This window comes from Terrapene carolina, unplaced genomic scaffold, assembly GCF_002925995.2.
Source record: "Terrapene carolina triunguis isolate 2854851 unplaced genomic scaffold, T_m_triunguis-2.0 Scaffold66, whole genome shotgun sequence".
Classification (NCBI taxonomy): domain Eukaryota; kingdom Metazoa; phylum Chordata; order Testudines; family Emydidae; genus Terrapene; species Terrapene triunguis.
This window is the reverse complement of record NW_020664417.1, coordinates 87,851,908-87,865,728: the sequence shown is the minus strand read 5'-3', so window position 1 is coordinate 87,865,728 and position 13,821 is coordinate 87,851,908. Positions and strand designations below refer to the sequence as shown.

The window sequence follows — 13,821 nt, the reverse complement described above, 5'->3', positions numbered from 1 at the left end:
GAATACTGTAAATGTCACTTCAAAATAACCTCCCCACAAACTACTGGAGAGTATTTTAAATTATTAGTTAGTGTTGTGATTTTTTTTTTTCAGACTTAGCACAAACCTGAAGCTAAGGAATTCAATTTGATTCTAGTCAAATAAAAAAAAGCTGATGTCAGTTAGCAATTTTTTATGAAAGAGATTCAGATCCATATGGCCAGCCTCCGTGTCAAGTTTCCATTCCATATGATCTGAAACAGCTGAGATATGAAACCCAGGAAAATCATCATTATTAATTAATATATAGTATAAATAGTAGCCAGTATTTCATAGTAAAGAGTGAATGCCTAACAGTTGTGATGCATGCTCAAGTGAGTATTTTCCCCAAATATAAATAGTCTGGCAGTTTATATATATGGATATTAAAACAAAAAAGAGGTCTCTATGTCATTTCTAAGTGCCCTTAAACCTGTCCACTCTACAAGTTTTAACCATATTTGTAACCAGTTCTTGACATGTCTGGTTTGTGTCTACATACCACACAGGCTGTGGCTGCACCAAAGTTTAAATGAAATCTCCCACTGTTGCAGCTCACTGCTTGTATTACTATGCTTGGCAGAACTGTTTTTTTTGTTTTTTGTTTTTAATAATTTTGGCAGATAATACAGAGGTTTATTTTTAAGCATTTTTTTTAGATTTTTATTTATTTAAATTTTCACCTTTGCAGGAAAGGGGGGGGGGGGGGGGGGGGAAGAAGAGGATGGTGGTGGTCCAGACAATAATTATTTAATGACAGTAGATGTTGAGATTCAAAAAGTTAAAGATACCTAAATGGCATCCTTGCTCCAGCTCCACTAAAGCCAGCATTACAACATGCTATATACACATTGAGGTGGGACTCTAATAAGTTCTCAAGCAGCATTTTTCTCACTTTGCCTATCTATACATTTCAGTTAGTATTGCTGGAAATATTTTGTCATCAGTTTGTGCATGTATGGTTAAATCAACGTTTACTGACATTTACCAATAAAAATCTAATTCTTCAAAGCATAATTGTTACCAATGGTGAGAGCTCTAGTGTAGAGTGGCTGCTATCATGTTTTACACTATGCCAGCTACTTCTGCTCAAAGTGGTCCTACATGACCTACAGTGATTCAAATGCTGGCAATCACTAGCACCTTGTCTACACTCCCACTGCTACTATCTACCCCTTGTGGAGCTGCATCAGTGGGAGGTTTTAAGGAAAGTGTCAGAGTAGACAAGGCCACACAGGCGCTAGTACTAAGGTCTTGTCTGCACCAGGAAAATCTCTAGGCTTTCTGCATTGGTGCAGCTCCATTGTGGAAGCTGTAGTATAGGAAAGCACAGGCATTTTTACCACTGTGTTGTCTAATCCACATTCTGTCTATACTACAGCTTCAACCACTGCTACCAACAGTGCAAAGCCTGCTGACAAATGAGCCCGGTGGAGACACATGCTAAGAGGTATGCAAAATTCTCCTATTCATGTTAAAGCAGTGATAAATGTTTATTATCAGGCTTCAAAATAAAGCAAAAAACCAAACCAAAACCAAAACTCATTTCACTAATAATGGTCATACCTGAAATAGCCAGCATGGCTACACGTTCTTATCCAGTCCTGACATCCCATTCATTTGGAAAAGCAGTTGCCTAGGAAAAAGCTACAGGTTTTGACACAGCCGAACATTCTTTTGGATTACTCAGAAAATTGAGATGATCACTGCTCTCCTTCCAAATATGGATAAGTCATGCTTAACATTAGCGTTAGCTAGAGAGTGTTGAGACTCCAAACAGGGAAAAAATAGCTTTAGCTATAAGATGCTCTAAACAGCACCAACAGCGCTTCAGGTTAATGAACTGAATAAACGACCCTTTTTGAATGAGCTTCCTTGTATACTAAATATATCTGGAAACAAATTATTTTATATTTTATATTCTTCTTTGCGCTAAGGTCCCTGCAGAAGTTACAGAACTTTGGGAGCGTAATTTCCTAGATGTCTATAGTAGTTGATCTGTGGGCCTGTTTTGGTGGAAAGGAAAAACACAACACTGAGACATCTGTTTTGAGGAAAGCCCACAAAGATTAACATGGACTTTACAAACGGATTCAAGATGAAGAAAGGTAGGTTGCGATTTGAGCCGACTATCCTTAGCAATAGCAACTTGCTTAGTACATCTTATTATAAAGGAAAATTAGCCCTTAGCTAAAGAATCATTAAACACCAATGCTTAATCCTGTAACTAGAATAGCACTTAAAATATAGCTAGTTTACCAGGATTTCACCTCTGATATAAGGGAAGCAAACGGGGCACTATTATTGGTTTAAAGTGCATCCAAGAGTTTGGAAATGAAAAGCAAAAAAACCCACAAAACTCAACAATCTAAAATTTTAACTGTTATGTTAGTGAATAAAAACTGAGAACACATTTGTGGAGTGGGAAAAAATGAAAAGAAAATGTTGGGTTGCCATTTTCAGGGCTTTGAAGAAGGAAACTCCAGAGCTTTTACCTTTTCAGAAGCAGAAGAGCAAGAAACAAATCTAATGGGGCTTGCATCCAACCCTGCTGTGAATACATTCAGATTTCAAAAGGTAAATTGTACCAAGATATTATTCATTGTATTATGCAAACATCCAAAATGCAAAACTTGGCTCGGCAGGTTGGACAAGGCACTTGGCTTGATAGCCAGGTCTCTGGGTGCTGCTGATCCTGCCGGCTGGCAAACCATTTCCCCATGCAAGTCAGGCACCACATAGGACGACAGTAGCATTGCTGGCATTCTCCTTCGTTTGGCTCTTGGCAGTTTTTAACAAGCTTGATGTTTGCATTAATCTGCATACACCCTATACATGGCTCGAGCTCCTAGAGAGAGAGAAAAAGGGTAAAGAAGCAACACCGTATAGCAAATTATTGCTTTTATTGCTCTTCAACAACATTTACGAAGCTACTTGAAATGTAACGTTTGTTATTATTCTACTTCCCCCAAAAGGAAGGAAGATCTATTGGGTGAATCCTGTCTCCAGTGAAGTTAATGGGTGTTTTTCAAGACAGCCAGGATTTCACCCACTGGGAGTTTTCCAGCAAATTTTGTATAACTGAAAAGGACAGACTATCTGGGCATTTATCCACAGTTAGTCATATTGGGTGTGCACCTGCAGCCCCCTGGGGAAGGTGAAGGCTGGAAGAACAGTTATTAATGGTTTTATTAACAATAATAATTTGCATCGCCATTGGGCTCTCCAGCCCAGACCCTCAAAGCATTTACGTGGTCCAGCAGATAGGGCACTAAACTGGGAGGATTACACCTGAGTTCTATTCTCAGCTTTTTCAATCATTAGTGTGGCCCTGGGCAAGTCACTTAACCACTCTGTGCCTGACTTTGCTCATCTGTAAAATGGCCTTTATCACACTTACCATACTTTGTACAGCCCTTTACTCTATAAATGAAAAGTGCCAAGTATTATTTATCATCAAATTAGTCTCATACTTCCCCTGCAAGATATTATCTTCATTTTACAGAGGGGGAAAACTCAGACACAGAGGGATCGAGTACCTTGCTCAGAGTCACTCAGAAAGTAAGTCTCAGAGCTAGGGAGATACCCTAGATCTCTCAATTCCCATTTCTGTGTTTTAACCCCCAAATCATCATCTCTCTTTTTCAATGTAGACCACTACTTATGGTATCAGTCAGTATCAAACCAAAACCCAGAAGCTCAAGTACTTTACACCTAAAGATAGCACAAGCTAAAAGGACTGAAATAAAGTGACTCTCTCTCAACCCAACAGCTGTACAGTTCTGAGCCTGAATGTTTGTTTCCATTGACACTTGGTCCTTATTATTATTGAAGAAAAGATTCAAAATATTGTTTATAATGAAAATAAGGTCCAGATTAGGAATCATTTCATGCATTAAAGGATAATAGCCCAGATCCATAAAGATATTTAGGCACCTAATTTCCATTGATTTCAAAGGACATTGGGTATTTAAAAACCTTTAAGGATCTGGGCTCAGATCTAAAGTAACTTAGCTCTCCAGAAATACAAGATGTAAGGTGTGAGACTAGCTAAGGCAAATTGTCAAGGCAGGGTATGCCCATCAATTTCAGTTATTAATAGGAGTTGTGACTTCAGCTCTCTAGACAACATATGGAAATTTAACTCCATCATTTCCAAATTCCCCAGGGAAAACCCTAGCGTTGACATTAAATTAAAATAAAATTCCTTATTATGATATTTCCCGTCCCCCCCCAAACTTAATCAATCAATGGCTTCTCTTGGAGCAAACAGCAGAAAAAACAGCCAGGTTTACTTTACTAAATATTTACTGAACTGTAAGATAACCACTATGCAAACACAGTAATCATAGATTTGACTAAGCCAGAAACTACAACTATTATAATGTCAAGTGATTAGAAACTCCCACCTGATTGCTGGGAACAGGGTATGTCTGATTAATTTCCACCAGCGATGTAAAGGTTTCCAGAAACAAGTCACTGAGGCTCTGATGGATCACAACGTTAGCTGCATTACGGATTGGAGCATGAAGTTTCTCTCGTAGTTCCCCATACTCTGTGGAGTTCAACCTAAAGAAGAAAGGATGGAATAGAATGTCACCTCATCATCCATTTAAGTAAGAAGAGAACATTTATCTTGCTTGCTACTTTGAAGCATAACATCAAAGAAGTGAATACCTAGAAAAATCGCGTAGCTTGGTGCAGTCTGGTATCTAGTCAGAATAAATAAACTTTGGGCTTTTTCTTTTTTTAAATAGGTAGTAAAAGGAAAAACTTTATTTTCCTTTTCCACAGGTCAAGACAAACCCTGGAACCCTAAACTTGTTCACTCTTTTTTTAATTGTTGTGGTTGGTTCATGTGGGACCATATTTTCAAAACTGGCTTCTCGTCTTGAGTGCCCAACTTGAGACACCTTTGGCTTGTTTCTTCAGAGATGCTGTGCACCAACACTCCCACTGATTTCAAATGGAGTTGCAGGTCTACCAATCATGGCCAAGTTCAGTCAAGCTGGGGTTCCAAAAATTGGGACACCACAACCCTGAAGCCACTTCTGAAAATGTTGGTTTTAAGCATGCATGAAAGGGGCTAGTCTGACAATCCTGAAGGGTGAAGCCATCCCTTTAGCTACAGGACAGATATAACCTGGACAGTGCGTGCTTCTCACATCATGCCTCAACCAGACCGAGATGTACAGCTACTAGGGCTCAGAGTGTAGTTCGGACTTCATGCCCATTCAATTCTTTGGCCTCTCTGCCAAGACTGCCAAAAGGGGCTATACAAGAGATAAATCAAAATATTACATAAAACCAAAATAAACCTTGTTCACCAGTAAGTGTAAATCAACTTACTGAGTTGCTGCAGGATTTACATATGTTACCTTGCCCAGTCCCTTCCTCGACCCATTTGCACTCACTCATTTACATCATGTCTAAATTCTAGTTTGTAAGCTCTCTGGGGCAGATAGTTTAGTTATTGCTCCTGTCAGGCACATATCACATAGCTAAGTGCAATACAAATAAATAAATAAATTAGGGTTGTTGATTAATCGCAGTTAATTCACACGATTAACTCAAAAAAATAAATCGCGATTAATCGCAGTTTTAATCGCACTGTTAAACAACAGAATACCAATTGAAATTTATTAAATATTTTGGATGTTTTCGTACATTTTCATATATATTGTATTCTGTGTTGATTAAAATCAACGTGTATATTATTTTAAAAATGATAAAATAGTATTTTTCAAGTCACCTCATACAAGTACTGTAGTGCAATCTCTGTCGTGAAAGTGCAACTTACAAATGTAGATTTTTGTTACATAACTGCACTCAAAAACAAAAAACAATGTAAAACTTCAGAGCCTACAAATCCACTCAGTCCTACTTCTCGTTCAGCCAATTGCTAAGACAAACAAGTTCGTTTACATTTACAGGAGATAATGCTGCCCTCTTTTTTACAATGTCACCAGAAAGTGAGAACAGGCATTTGCATGACACTTTTGTAGCCGGCATTGCAAGGTATTTACATGCCAGATATGCTAAACATGCCCCTTAATACTTCGGCCAGCATTCCAGAGGACATGCTTCCATACTGATGATGCTCATTAAAAAAATAATGCGTTAATTAAATTTGTGACTGAACTCCTTGGGGGAGAATTGTATGTGACCTTCTCTGTTTTACCTGCATTCTGCCATATATTTCATGTTATAGCAGTCTTGGATGATGACCCAGCACATGTTGTTCATGTTAAGAACACTTTCACTGCAGATCTGACAAAATCAAAGAAGGCACCAATGTCAGATTTCTAAAAATAGCTACAGCACTCGACCCAAGGTTTAAGAATCTGAAGTGCCTTCCAAATTCTGAGAGGGACAAGGTGTGGCGCATGCTTTTAGAAGTTTGAAAAGAACACGACTCCGATGCGGAAACTATAGAACCTGAACCACCAAAAAAGAAAATCAATCTTCTGCTGGTGGCATCTGATTCAGCTAATGAAAATGAATATGCATCAGGCTGCACTGCTTTGGATTGTTATCGAGCAGAACCCGTCATCAACATGGACCATGTCACCTGGACTGATGGTTGAAGCATGTGCATCTGGCACGTAAATATCTTGCAACGCCGGCTACAAAAGTGCCATAAGAACACCTGTTCTCACTTTCAGGGGACATTGTAAACAAGAAGCGGGCAACATTATCTCCTGCAAATTTAAACAAACGTGTTTGTCTGAGTGATTGCCTGAACAAGGAGTAACTGAGTGATTTGCAAGCTCTAAAATTTTACGTTGTTTTATTTTTGAATGCTTTTTTTGTACATAATTCTACATTTGTAAGTTCAACTTTCATGATAAAGAGATTGCACTACAGTACTTGTATTGGGTGAATTGAAAAATACTATTTCTTTTGTTTTTTTACAGTGCAAATACTTGTAATCAAAAATAAATATAAAGTGAGCACTGTACACTTTGTATTCTCTGTTGTAATTGAAACCAATATATTTGAAAATGTAGAAAACATCCAAAAATATTTTAATAAATAATATTCCATTATTGTTTAACAGTGTGATTAATCGCAATTAATTTTTTTAATCGCTTGACAGCCCTAAAATAAATAAATGAGTGTTAATTAGTGCCAACCATTGTACTGCTTTGTATGTAGAATTATGGGTAACACAACTGAGATTTCATGTTTCACATAGGCTATACCTACACCCATTAGATCAGGGATTGGCAACCTTTGGCGGGCCGGGCCGGTTTGTTTACCTGCCGCGTCCGCAGGTTCAGCTGATCACGGCTCCGTTCAGGCCAATGGGGGCGGCGGGAAGCTGCGGCCAGCACATCCCTCGGCCCATGCCGCTTCCCGCCGCCCCCATTGGCCTGGGACAGCGAACCGCGACCAGTGGGAGCCGCGATCGGCCGAACCTGCGGATGCGGCAGGTAAACAAACCGGCCCGGCCCGCCAGGGTGCTTACCCTGGCGAGCCGCATGCCAAAGGTTGCCGATCCCTGCATTAGATGGTAACAACTCTGTATCACTATTGTCCAGCAATACTGACTGTGTCCACATTAAGTTATTTTTGCTGAAGTTGCCCACCCTTGCTACCACCAGTTTAGCTCCAAAGGTGGTAGCCACAGTGGCAATGCTAGTTTAGATACGGCTCCTGGTGGCCCCTATTGTTTTAAGCACTGCTCAGCACAGATCACCACAACATGGGGCTTAAAACCTGTGATAGAGGGTAACTTGTCTATACTAGGGCTCTCATACGTGCTATCACTGGTGGAGCTGAACCTGCAGTAGCAAAAGTGAGAATCTGTAGCAAAAAATGTTCTAATATAGACAAGGCCATAGAGGTAAAGGCGCTACATCCTATTGCTAATTCTCTGAGCTACCCATGTTCTTTAACTAAGATTTTCTTTTTTAAATCTGCTCTTCCCCCATTTTGAGGCAGCACAATGATACAGCAATTTTGCTTTACACAATGATGGCACACAGGAAAAAATCAGGCTGTGAAAGGCAATTACTGCTGGATCTTTCTAGGAAACGGAAGCCTCTAACACAAAACCCCTACATTGGGATTGTAATTTCAGGAGCATGATGAAATCTTATTTGGACAGTGCAGTTTGCAGGGACACAACTAGCTCTTTGGTTCTGTCACAGCCAGAACCAATAAAGAATACTCTTCCATTACTAGAAAGAAATCTTTCAAGGCTAAGGCTAAGCTGATTTAACAGATCAAACTCTTGTCTACAGAGATATAGTCTCTAGTACTCAGCTTTTCAGCCTTTAAAACTTAAGCTTAAATACTGATCATATGTATCTGAAAACAACACATCTTGTTTTGACTACATCTTAACTTCAGTAGACTGAGAACCATTTTGATGGGTAATTTAACCTATGATAAAGTAAAATTAATCCTGCCTCAGCAGAGGGGGATGGACTAAAGGGCCTCCTGAGGTTGAGGTCCCTTCCAGCCCTACATTTCTATGCTATTTTAATGTAGGGCTGCAATCACACTGAATAATACTTCGTTAATGTTACAACATGTAGGAGTCTGCAAAAAATAAAAACGGAAAATGAACAGTTCATGAGGCCTGCACCTAGGAGATACTTTAAATGAGACATTCCTGGGATAACATACGTAATGTGCTGGCTAGAATGTGTCACCACTGCCCTTGGCTGAATGGAATCACATCTGCTCAAGTGTTTGTGATGCTACCTTCTGGTGTCTGCAGACTACAGAGTGGATAAATGCCCTAACCCCCAAAGTTTTCTGAAAGTTCAGGGGGAGAGAATCAGATGCACCTGACCTGGGAGAAGGCTGAGAAGGGTTTAATGAGCAGAAATGGGCAGGGGGTGGGGTTAACCGGAGCAGCAGAAGAGTAGAGTACTGGAGAGCGAACTAGTGGTGCACAGAACTGCAGCTGCAGGCAGGTGCAAGAAGCCTTGCAGTGGTTGGAGAAGCACAAAAGGCAGGGTACCAGGAGCAGAAAGGGAAGCCCAAGTGTTGTTTAGCACCGCTGGCCAGCAGCAAGATGGTAGAAACTGGGGCTGGGCGTGAGGGTCAATGGAGAGATGTGTAAGAGAAACTGAAAAAAATTAATCAACGGTGTGAGAAAGGCATGATACACCCCTTTGGAGAGCTGCTCCAGTGCACTGCTAAATGAAGAATTATAGCTAAAGGTCATGTTGCTGATAGCAAGTAGAGGTATGCCTTCAGTGCAAATGGTAGAGGCCTGTGTGTTTAGGGCAGAAGGTCCTAGCTTCTCATGTTGAACATATGTGATGTCTGGGGCCTTGTTCAAACAAGTGAATTTTTAAAAAAAACTTTCCACTGTTGCCAGCAGTGGTGCAGCTCAGCCTGGTGGGTATGTACCCATACTGCACACAGTGGGAAGGGGAAGTTTTGTCCTATGTCCTATTATGACTTAATTATGTTACATCTACATTATACTATGGAGATTTGCTATTTTTGCATTTTCTTATTACAAGAACTTTCTGATTTTATAAAAACTATTCTTGGTGCTGGTTTATTTAGCCACAAAAGGAAAGCGCTGATATTTCTTTGGAAAAAATTACCAAGGTAAGTGTCTGATTCTTAACAGTGGATGTGACTTTACTATTGCCTCATTAAAACACAATTGAAATAATCAGCTAATGAATAATCTTTGTATCACCACCTTCAAAGCCCTACACACATTTGCCTCTTCCTACTTATACTCCTTTGTCAAGGATTGCATTGGGCTCCTCCCTTCCCCCCACAATCTCCAAAGTTCTGAAAATGTTCCAGCTTTGTCAGCTTTTCACACAATCACCCTTGTGCCTTCTTTCATGCTTCCTATGACCTCCCTGAGCTATCCTGCAAGGGTCCTGCCCGGTCCACTTTTAAATCTCTCTTAGACACACCTCTGTCATGCTGCAAGTCAAGTTGATTTGTATATAGGTTGTCCATTACTGTGGCCTTTTCCTTAAACTCTGTCTACTTAACTGTCCTTATACTAAGCTCCTAGAAGTAGGGACCATCCTTTTTCAGTGTTTGAACAAGGCATAGCCGATGCTACTGTAAATAAACAACAACACATTGAAATTGATGGATTAGTATCTTAGATCAGGCCTGAATATATCTGCTATTCTAGTTTAGACTTCACAGCCCACTGACATTTACGATTTAGTCTATCCACAGTCTGTCCCACAGACTAGAAGCTTACAGATTCAGCTATGTAAATGGACACTGTCAGCTACCTTTTCAAATATATAGTTTTGAATATCCTTTTAGAAGCATGAATAAAAACAAACAACAGGGCTTTGTTTGTTTACTCCTTTGTGAGACAGCATTACTAAGGATGTCAGCATCACTAAAAATAGCCTTTGTTAACTACATTTTGCTGCAGAACTATAGGTTCATCTAGCTACATAAACAGTGACTTGTAAAACAAAAACAGCAATAGAGAGGGACAGAGAATCGTGTAGAAAACAGAGAATCGGTATTTACAATCCAAAGGACATTCACTAAGAACATAAAAATGGCCATACTGGGTAAGACCAATAGTCCATCTAGCCCAGGATCCTGTCTTCCGACAGTGGCCAATGCCAGGTGCCCCAGAGGGAATGAACAGAACAGGTAATCATCAAATGATCCATCGTCTGTCCCCCTTTCCCAACTTCTGGCAAACAGAAACTAGGGACAGCATCCCTGCCCATCTTGACTAATAGCCATTGATAGACCTATCCTCCATTAACTTATCTAGTTCTTTTTTGAACCCTGTTAGTGTTTTGGCCTTCACAACATCTTCTGGCTAAGAGTTCCACAGGTTGACTGTGTGTTATGTGAAGAAATACTTCCTTTCGTTTTTTTAAACCTGCTGCCTATTGATTTCATTTGATGACCTGCAGTTCTTGTGTTATGAGGAGTAAATAACACTTCCTTATTTACTTTCTCCACACCAGTCACGGTTTTATAGACCTCCATTACATCCCCGCCCTTAGTCATCTCTTTTCCAAGCTGAAAAGTTCCAGTCCTATTAATCTCTCCTTATATGGAAGCTAGCAGGATTTTAAATTTAAAATCAGGTGAAATTTGGGGCCAAAGCTACTTGTCCACTCTTTAAATTAGGTTTGCTTGCAATATGTCATTGTGATACCCTTACGAGATGTGGTTGTGTTATGTATGTTTCAAAGGAAGAAGGAAATCATGGATGAATCATGGCCAATTTTGCTAGAGTCACTGATTTTTATCACAATTTTGACAGAGAAGATTTTCCCTTGTTCCCTCTTCTCCCCCATCCTTCTCCCTCACCCAGAGCTCTTCTAGTGGCTTTCCTCTCTTTAACATGCTCTGGGAATGAGTGACTTGTTCCTCTGATTGGCCAATATGCCTTCATTGCCTTACAGAGTAGCAATCTCCCTGAACAACATTTTTCTCCTGCCTGTTGAGGGTACTAGAAACAACTTTCTCTGTGGGCGGCAAAGGGGAGGTGTCAACACCCTAAAAGTTTTGGGATCTGTCACAGCCGTAGCAGATATGACACATGTGCTTCCCTAACCACCAACAAATAGCATATACTATGCGATACGGCATAACATTGCAAGGTTAATTTGTTTTACCGGATATCAAAAGCTTTCACATAGGGATTAATACTGGCAACACGGATGGTGAGGAACTGCACGGGCATGTTTGAATCAGGTGAGAGTTCGTGTTGTCTGGAATCTGTCACTGTCAGATGAATGTCCTGCTGTTGGGCAACATGTAAACTGTAGGTGGTCACTTTCATCACCCAAGTGTCTGTAACAATCACTCTTGCTCCTGGTGCTCCAGTAGCAAACTTGTCAATCCTCCTGAATTCTGTATTGATTGAAGAAGCCACTGCCCGCCAACCAGACTGTGGAAGAGCATGAAAGGCAAGTGTCCGAGCTAAAGGATGGTTATCCCAGCCGTTCTGTGACCAGTAATATGCCAGGAGGCCGGTGACTGTTGGAGCAAGAATAGCCAGCAAGAAGAATATTTTCCAGCCTTCCGAGGCCTGGTAAAAATAGAAAAGCTGTTTCTCTGGTGCTGCAAAACACATGCCAACGTAATAACCTGCAAAGAAAGATATTTGCTTTCAGAAGACAATAGATATAACTAAGATAATATTTTTACTTCAAGGTCCAAGAGACACAGACAAGGTTTTCATCTCGAGACCAAAAGACCAAAAACATCAAGACACTTGATCACGGCCTTGGATAGGCCAAAAGACTACTTACACTTGATCTTAGCTCACACACATTCACACCAATTGATCTAATAGTTCATCTGGCAGGCTTGCTCCACTCTGGGTGACTTGCTTTTTTTTTTTTTTTAGGGTGGTGACTTCAATTCCAACTTTCCTAGCCTGAGTCTTTAGAAGGCATTTATTTATACCCAAATTATATAGTTAGTAAAGGGAGGTCATTGCAGTTTGCTGAGTAAATAAAACCATATCCCTATATAACATATAGTCAAACATAGCCAATTGAGAGTTACCAAGAATAAAAGTCAAGTGGTATGTATATAATATGCAGGTCCCCAAGATGGACTTAACTCCATTATTTAAAATTTGACAGGTTTTTTTTTAACTTTATAATATATGGATTCAGAACTTTGCCTGCACCACACTACCATCCTGAACTGCCTTTCTGTGCTTGCTTGCTTCTCTGGGGTTAGTTAATACTGCCGGAGCAGGTCTTCTGATGACAACAACAGACGGAGAGAGTTTCTTGGCCAGTGGTGCTGAATTGTTCAGTTTCACAATTCACATGTAAATGAGATTTCATACCTGTGAGATACAAGATTTTTCCTCCCACAATGGATTACTTTGTTTAACACTACAGGTCAAGTATTATTTATGTTCACTTATACTGCCTTATTAGAGCGGTGTAGAGACACAGGGCACCATGGGTGCGGTGAATGCAAGACTGTCTTTATTTTCTGTTTACACAGAATTTTACCTCCCTACAACATGCACCCTAGGGGCCACTTTCAATAGTGGCTCACATCTAACACCCCAAGCAGAACCTCGCTATTTGTACCATTTGCTGGGAAACCCATTATTGATTGTCAGATTCTGCAAATTATGAAGTAATCAGTCAGTGAAAAGGTCAAAAGATACTGCTATATCTCACAGTATTTTTTCATTGACTTGTAGTTTTGTTTTATTTATAATATTCTGTAATATCTGAGTAAATATTCTATAAATTCATTATAAAACAATGAACTCTTAGTAATACCAGATCTCACTAGAGCATTCTGATATTAGATTTCCACTCATAGACAGGGCAAGACCATGGTTATTCTTGTGCAAATTAATGAGGTTCTGATGCAGATGAAGGAACTGCTTTACCTCACAAGTACTTCAGATGTGTTCGTGGATTTGCTAAAGAGACAGAAGCATGTAAAGAGCCAAGCCCTCAACCTTCAAGATCTGGTTCTTGCCTTCCCTCAGCCCACACAGCCATACCCACGTCAAACTCAGTGCAGACAAGGCTACATTCAGTAAAGAAGTAGGGATGCAAATCACAGCAAGTGAAAGTGATGAGAAGGGGAAACCACACTGTCAGGAGATTGACTAAATGATGGCAGACCAGGGTCCAGGGCTTTCCACACACAAATAGTCACTGCTAACTGAAGATGCAATGGGACAGTCCGACAGCAGAGACTGTACAAATACCTATTTTAATTTGCTGTCACCGTCTTCCTCCTTCTTACCACACAACCTAGCTATTATTACCCCACACCTCCTTCACTGCAGCCCCCTGGCTATTTCCCTCCATCCCCTCCCCTCAAGCTATA

The 13,821-nt window shown here is 40.2% G+C and overlaps 1 protein-coding gene across 1 annotated transcript; it reads right to left on the bottom strand.

The window, feature by feature from the left end:
* Nucleotides 1-736: 736 nt before the first annotated feature.
* Nucleotides 737-13,080, bottom strand: TMEM129 (transmembrane protein 129). Its single transcript, XM_024199040.1, has 4 exons — nucleotides 13,062-13,080; nucleotides 11,619-12,093; nucleotides 4,428-4,587; nucleotides 737-2,866 (listed from the first exon to the last, which is right to left on the bottom strand). The coding sequence occupies exons 1-4, from the start codon at nucleotides 13,078-13,080 to the stop codon at nucleotides 2,618-2,620; spliced, it is 903 nt and encodes a 300-aa protein (XP_024054808.1). The 3' UTR covers nucleotides 737-2,617.
* Nucleotides 13,081-13,821: the final 741 nt, after the last annotated feature.

Excerpts from the sequence above, each read along its gene's own strand:
- TMEM129 (XM_024199040.1), bottom strand. Across the intron at positions 4,588-11,618 it reads GTGAAAGCTTTTGATATCCG|GTTGAACTCCACAGAGTATG; the intron begins GTAAAACAAATT and ends TTTCTTCTTTAG. Across the intron at positions 2,867-4,427 it reads ACCCTGTTCCCAGCAATCAG|GAGCTCGAGCCATGTATAGG; the intron begins GTGGGAGTTTCT and ends CTCTCTCTCTAG.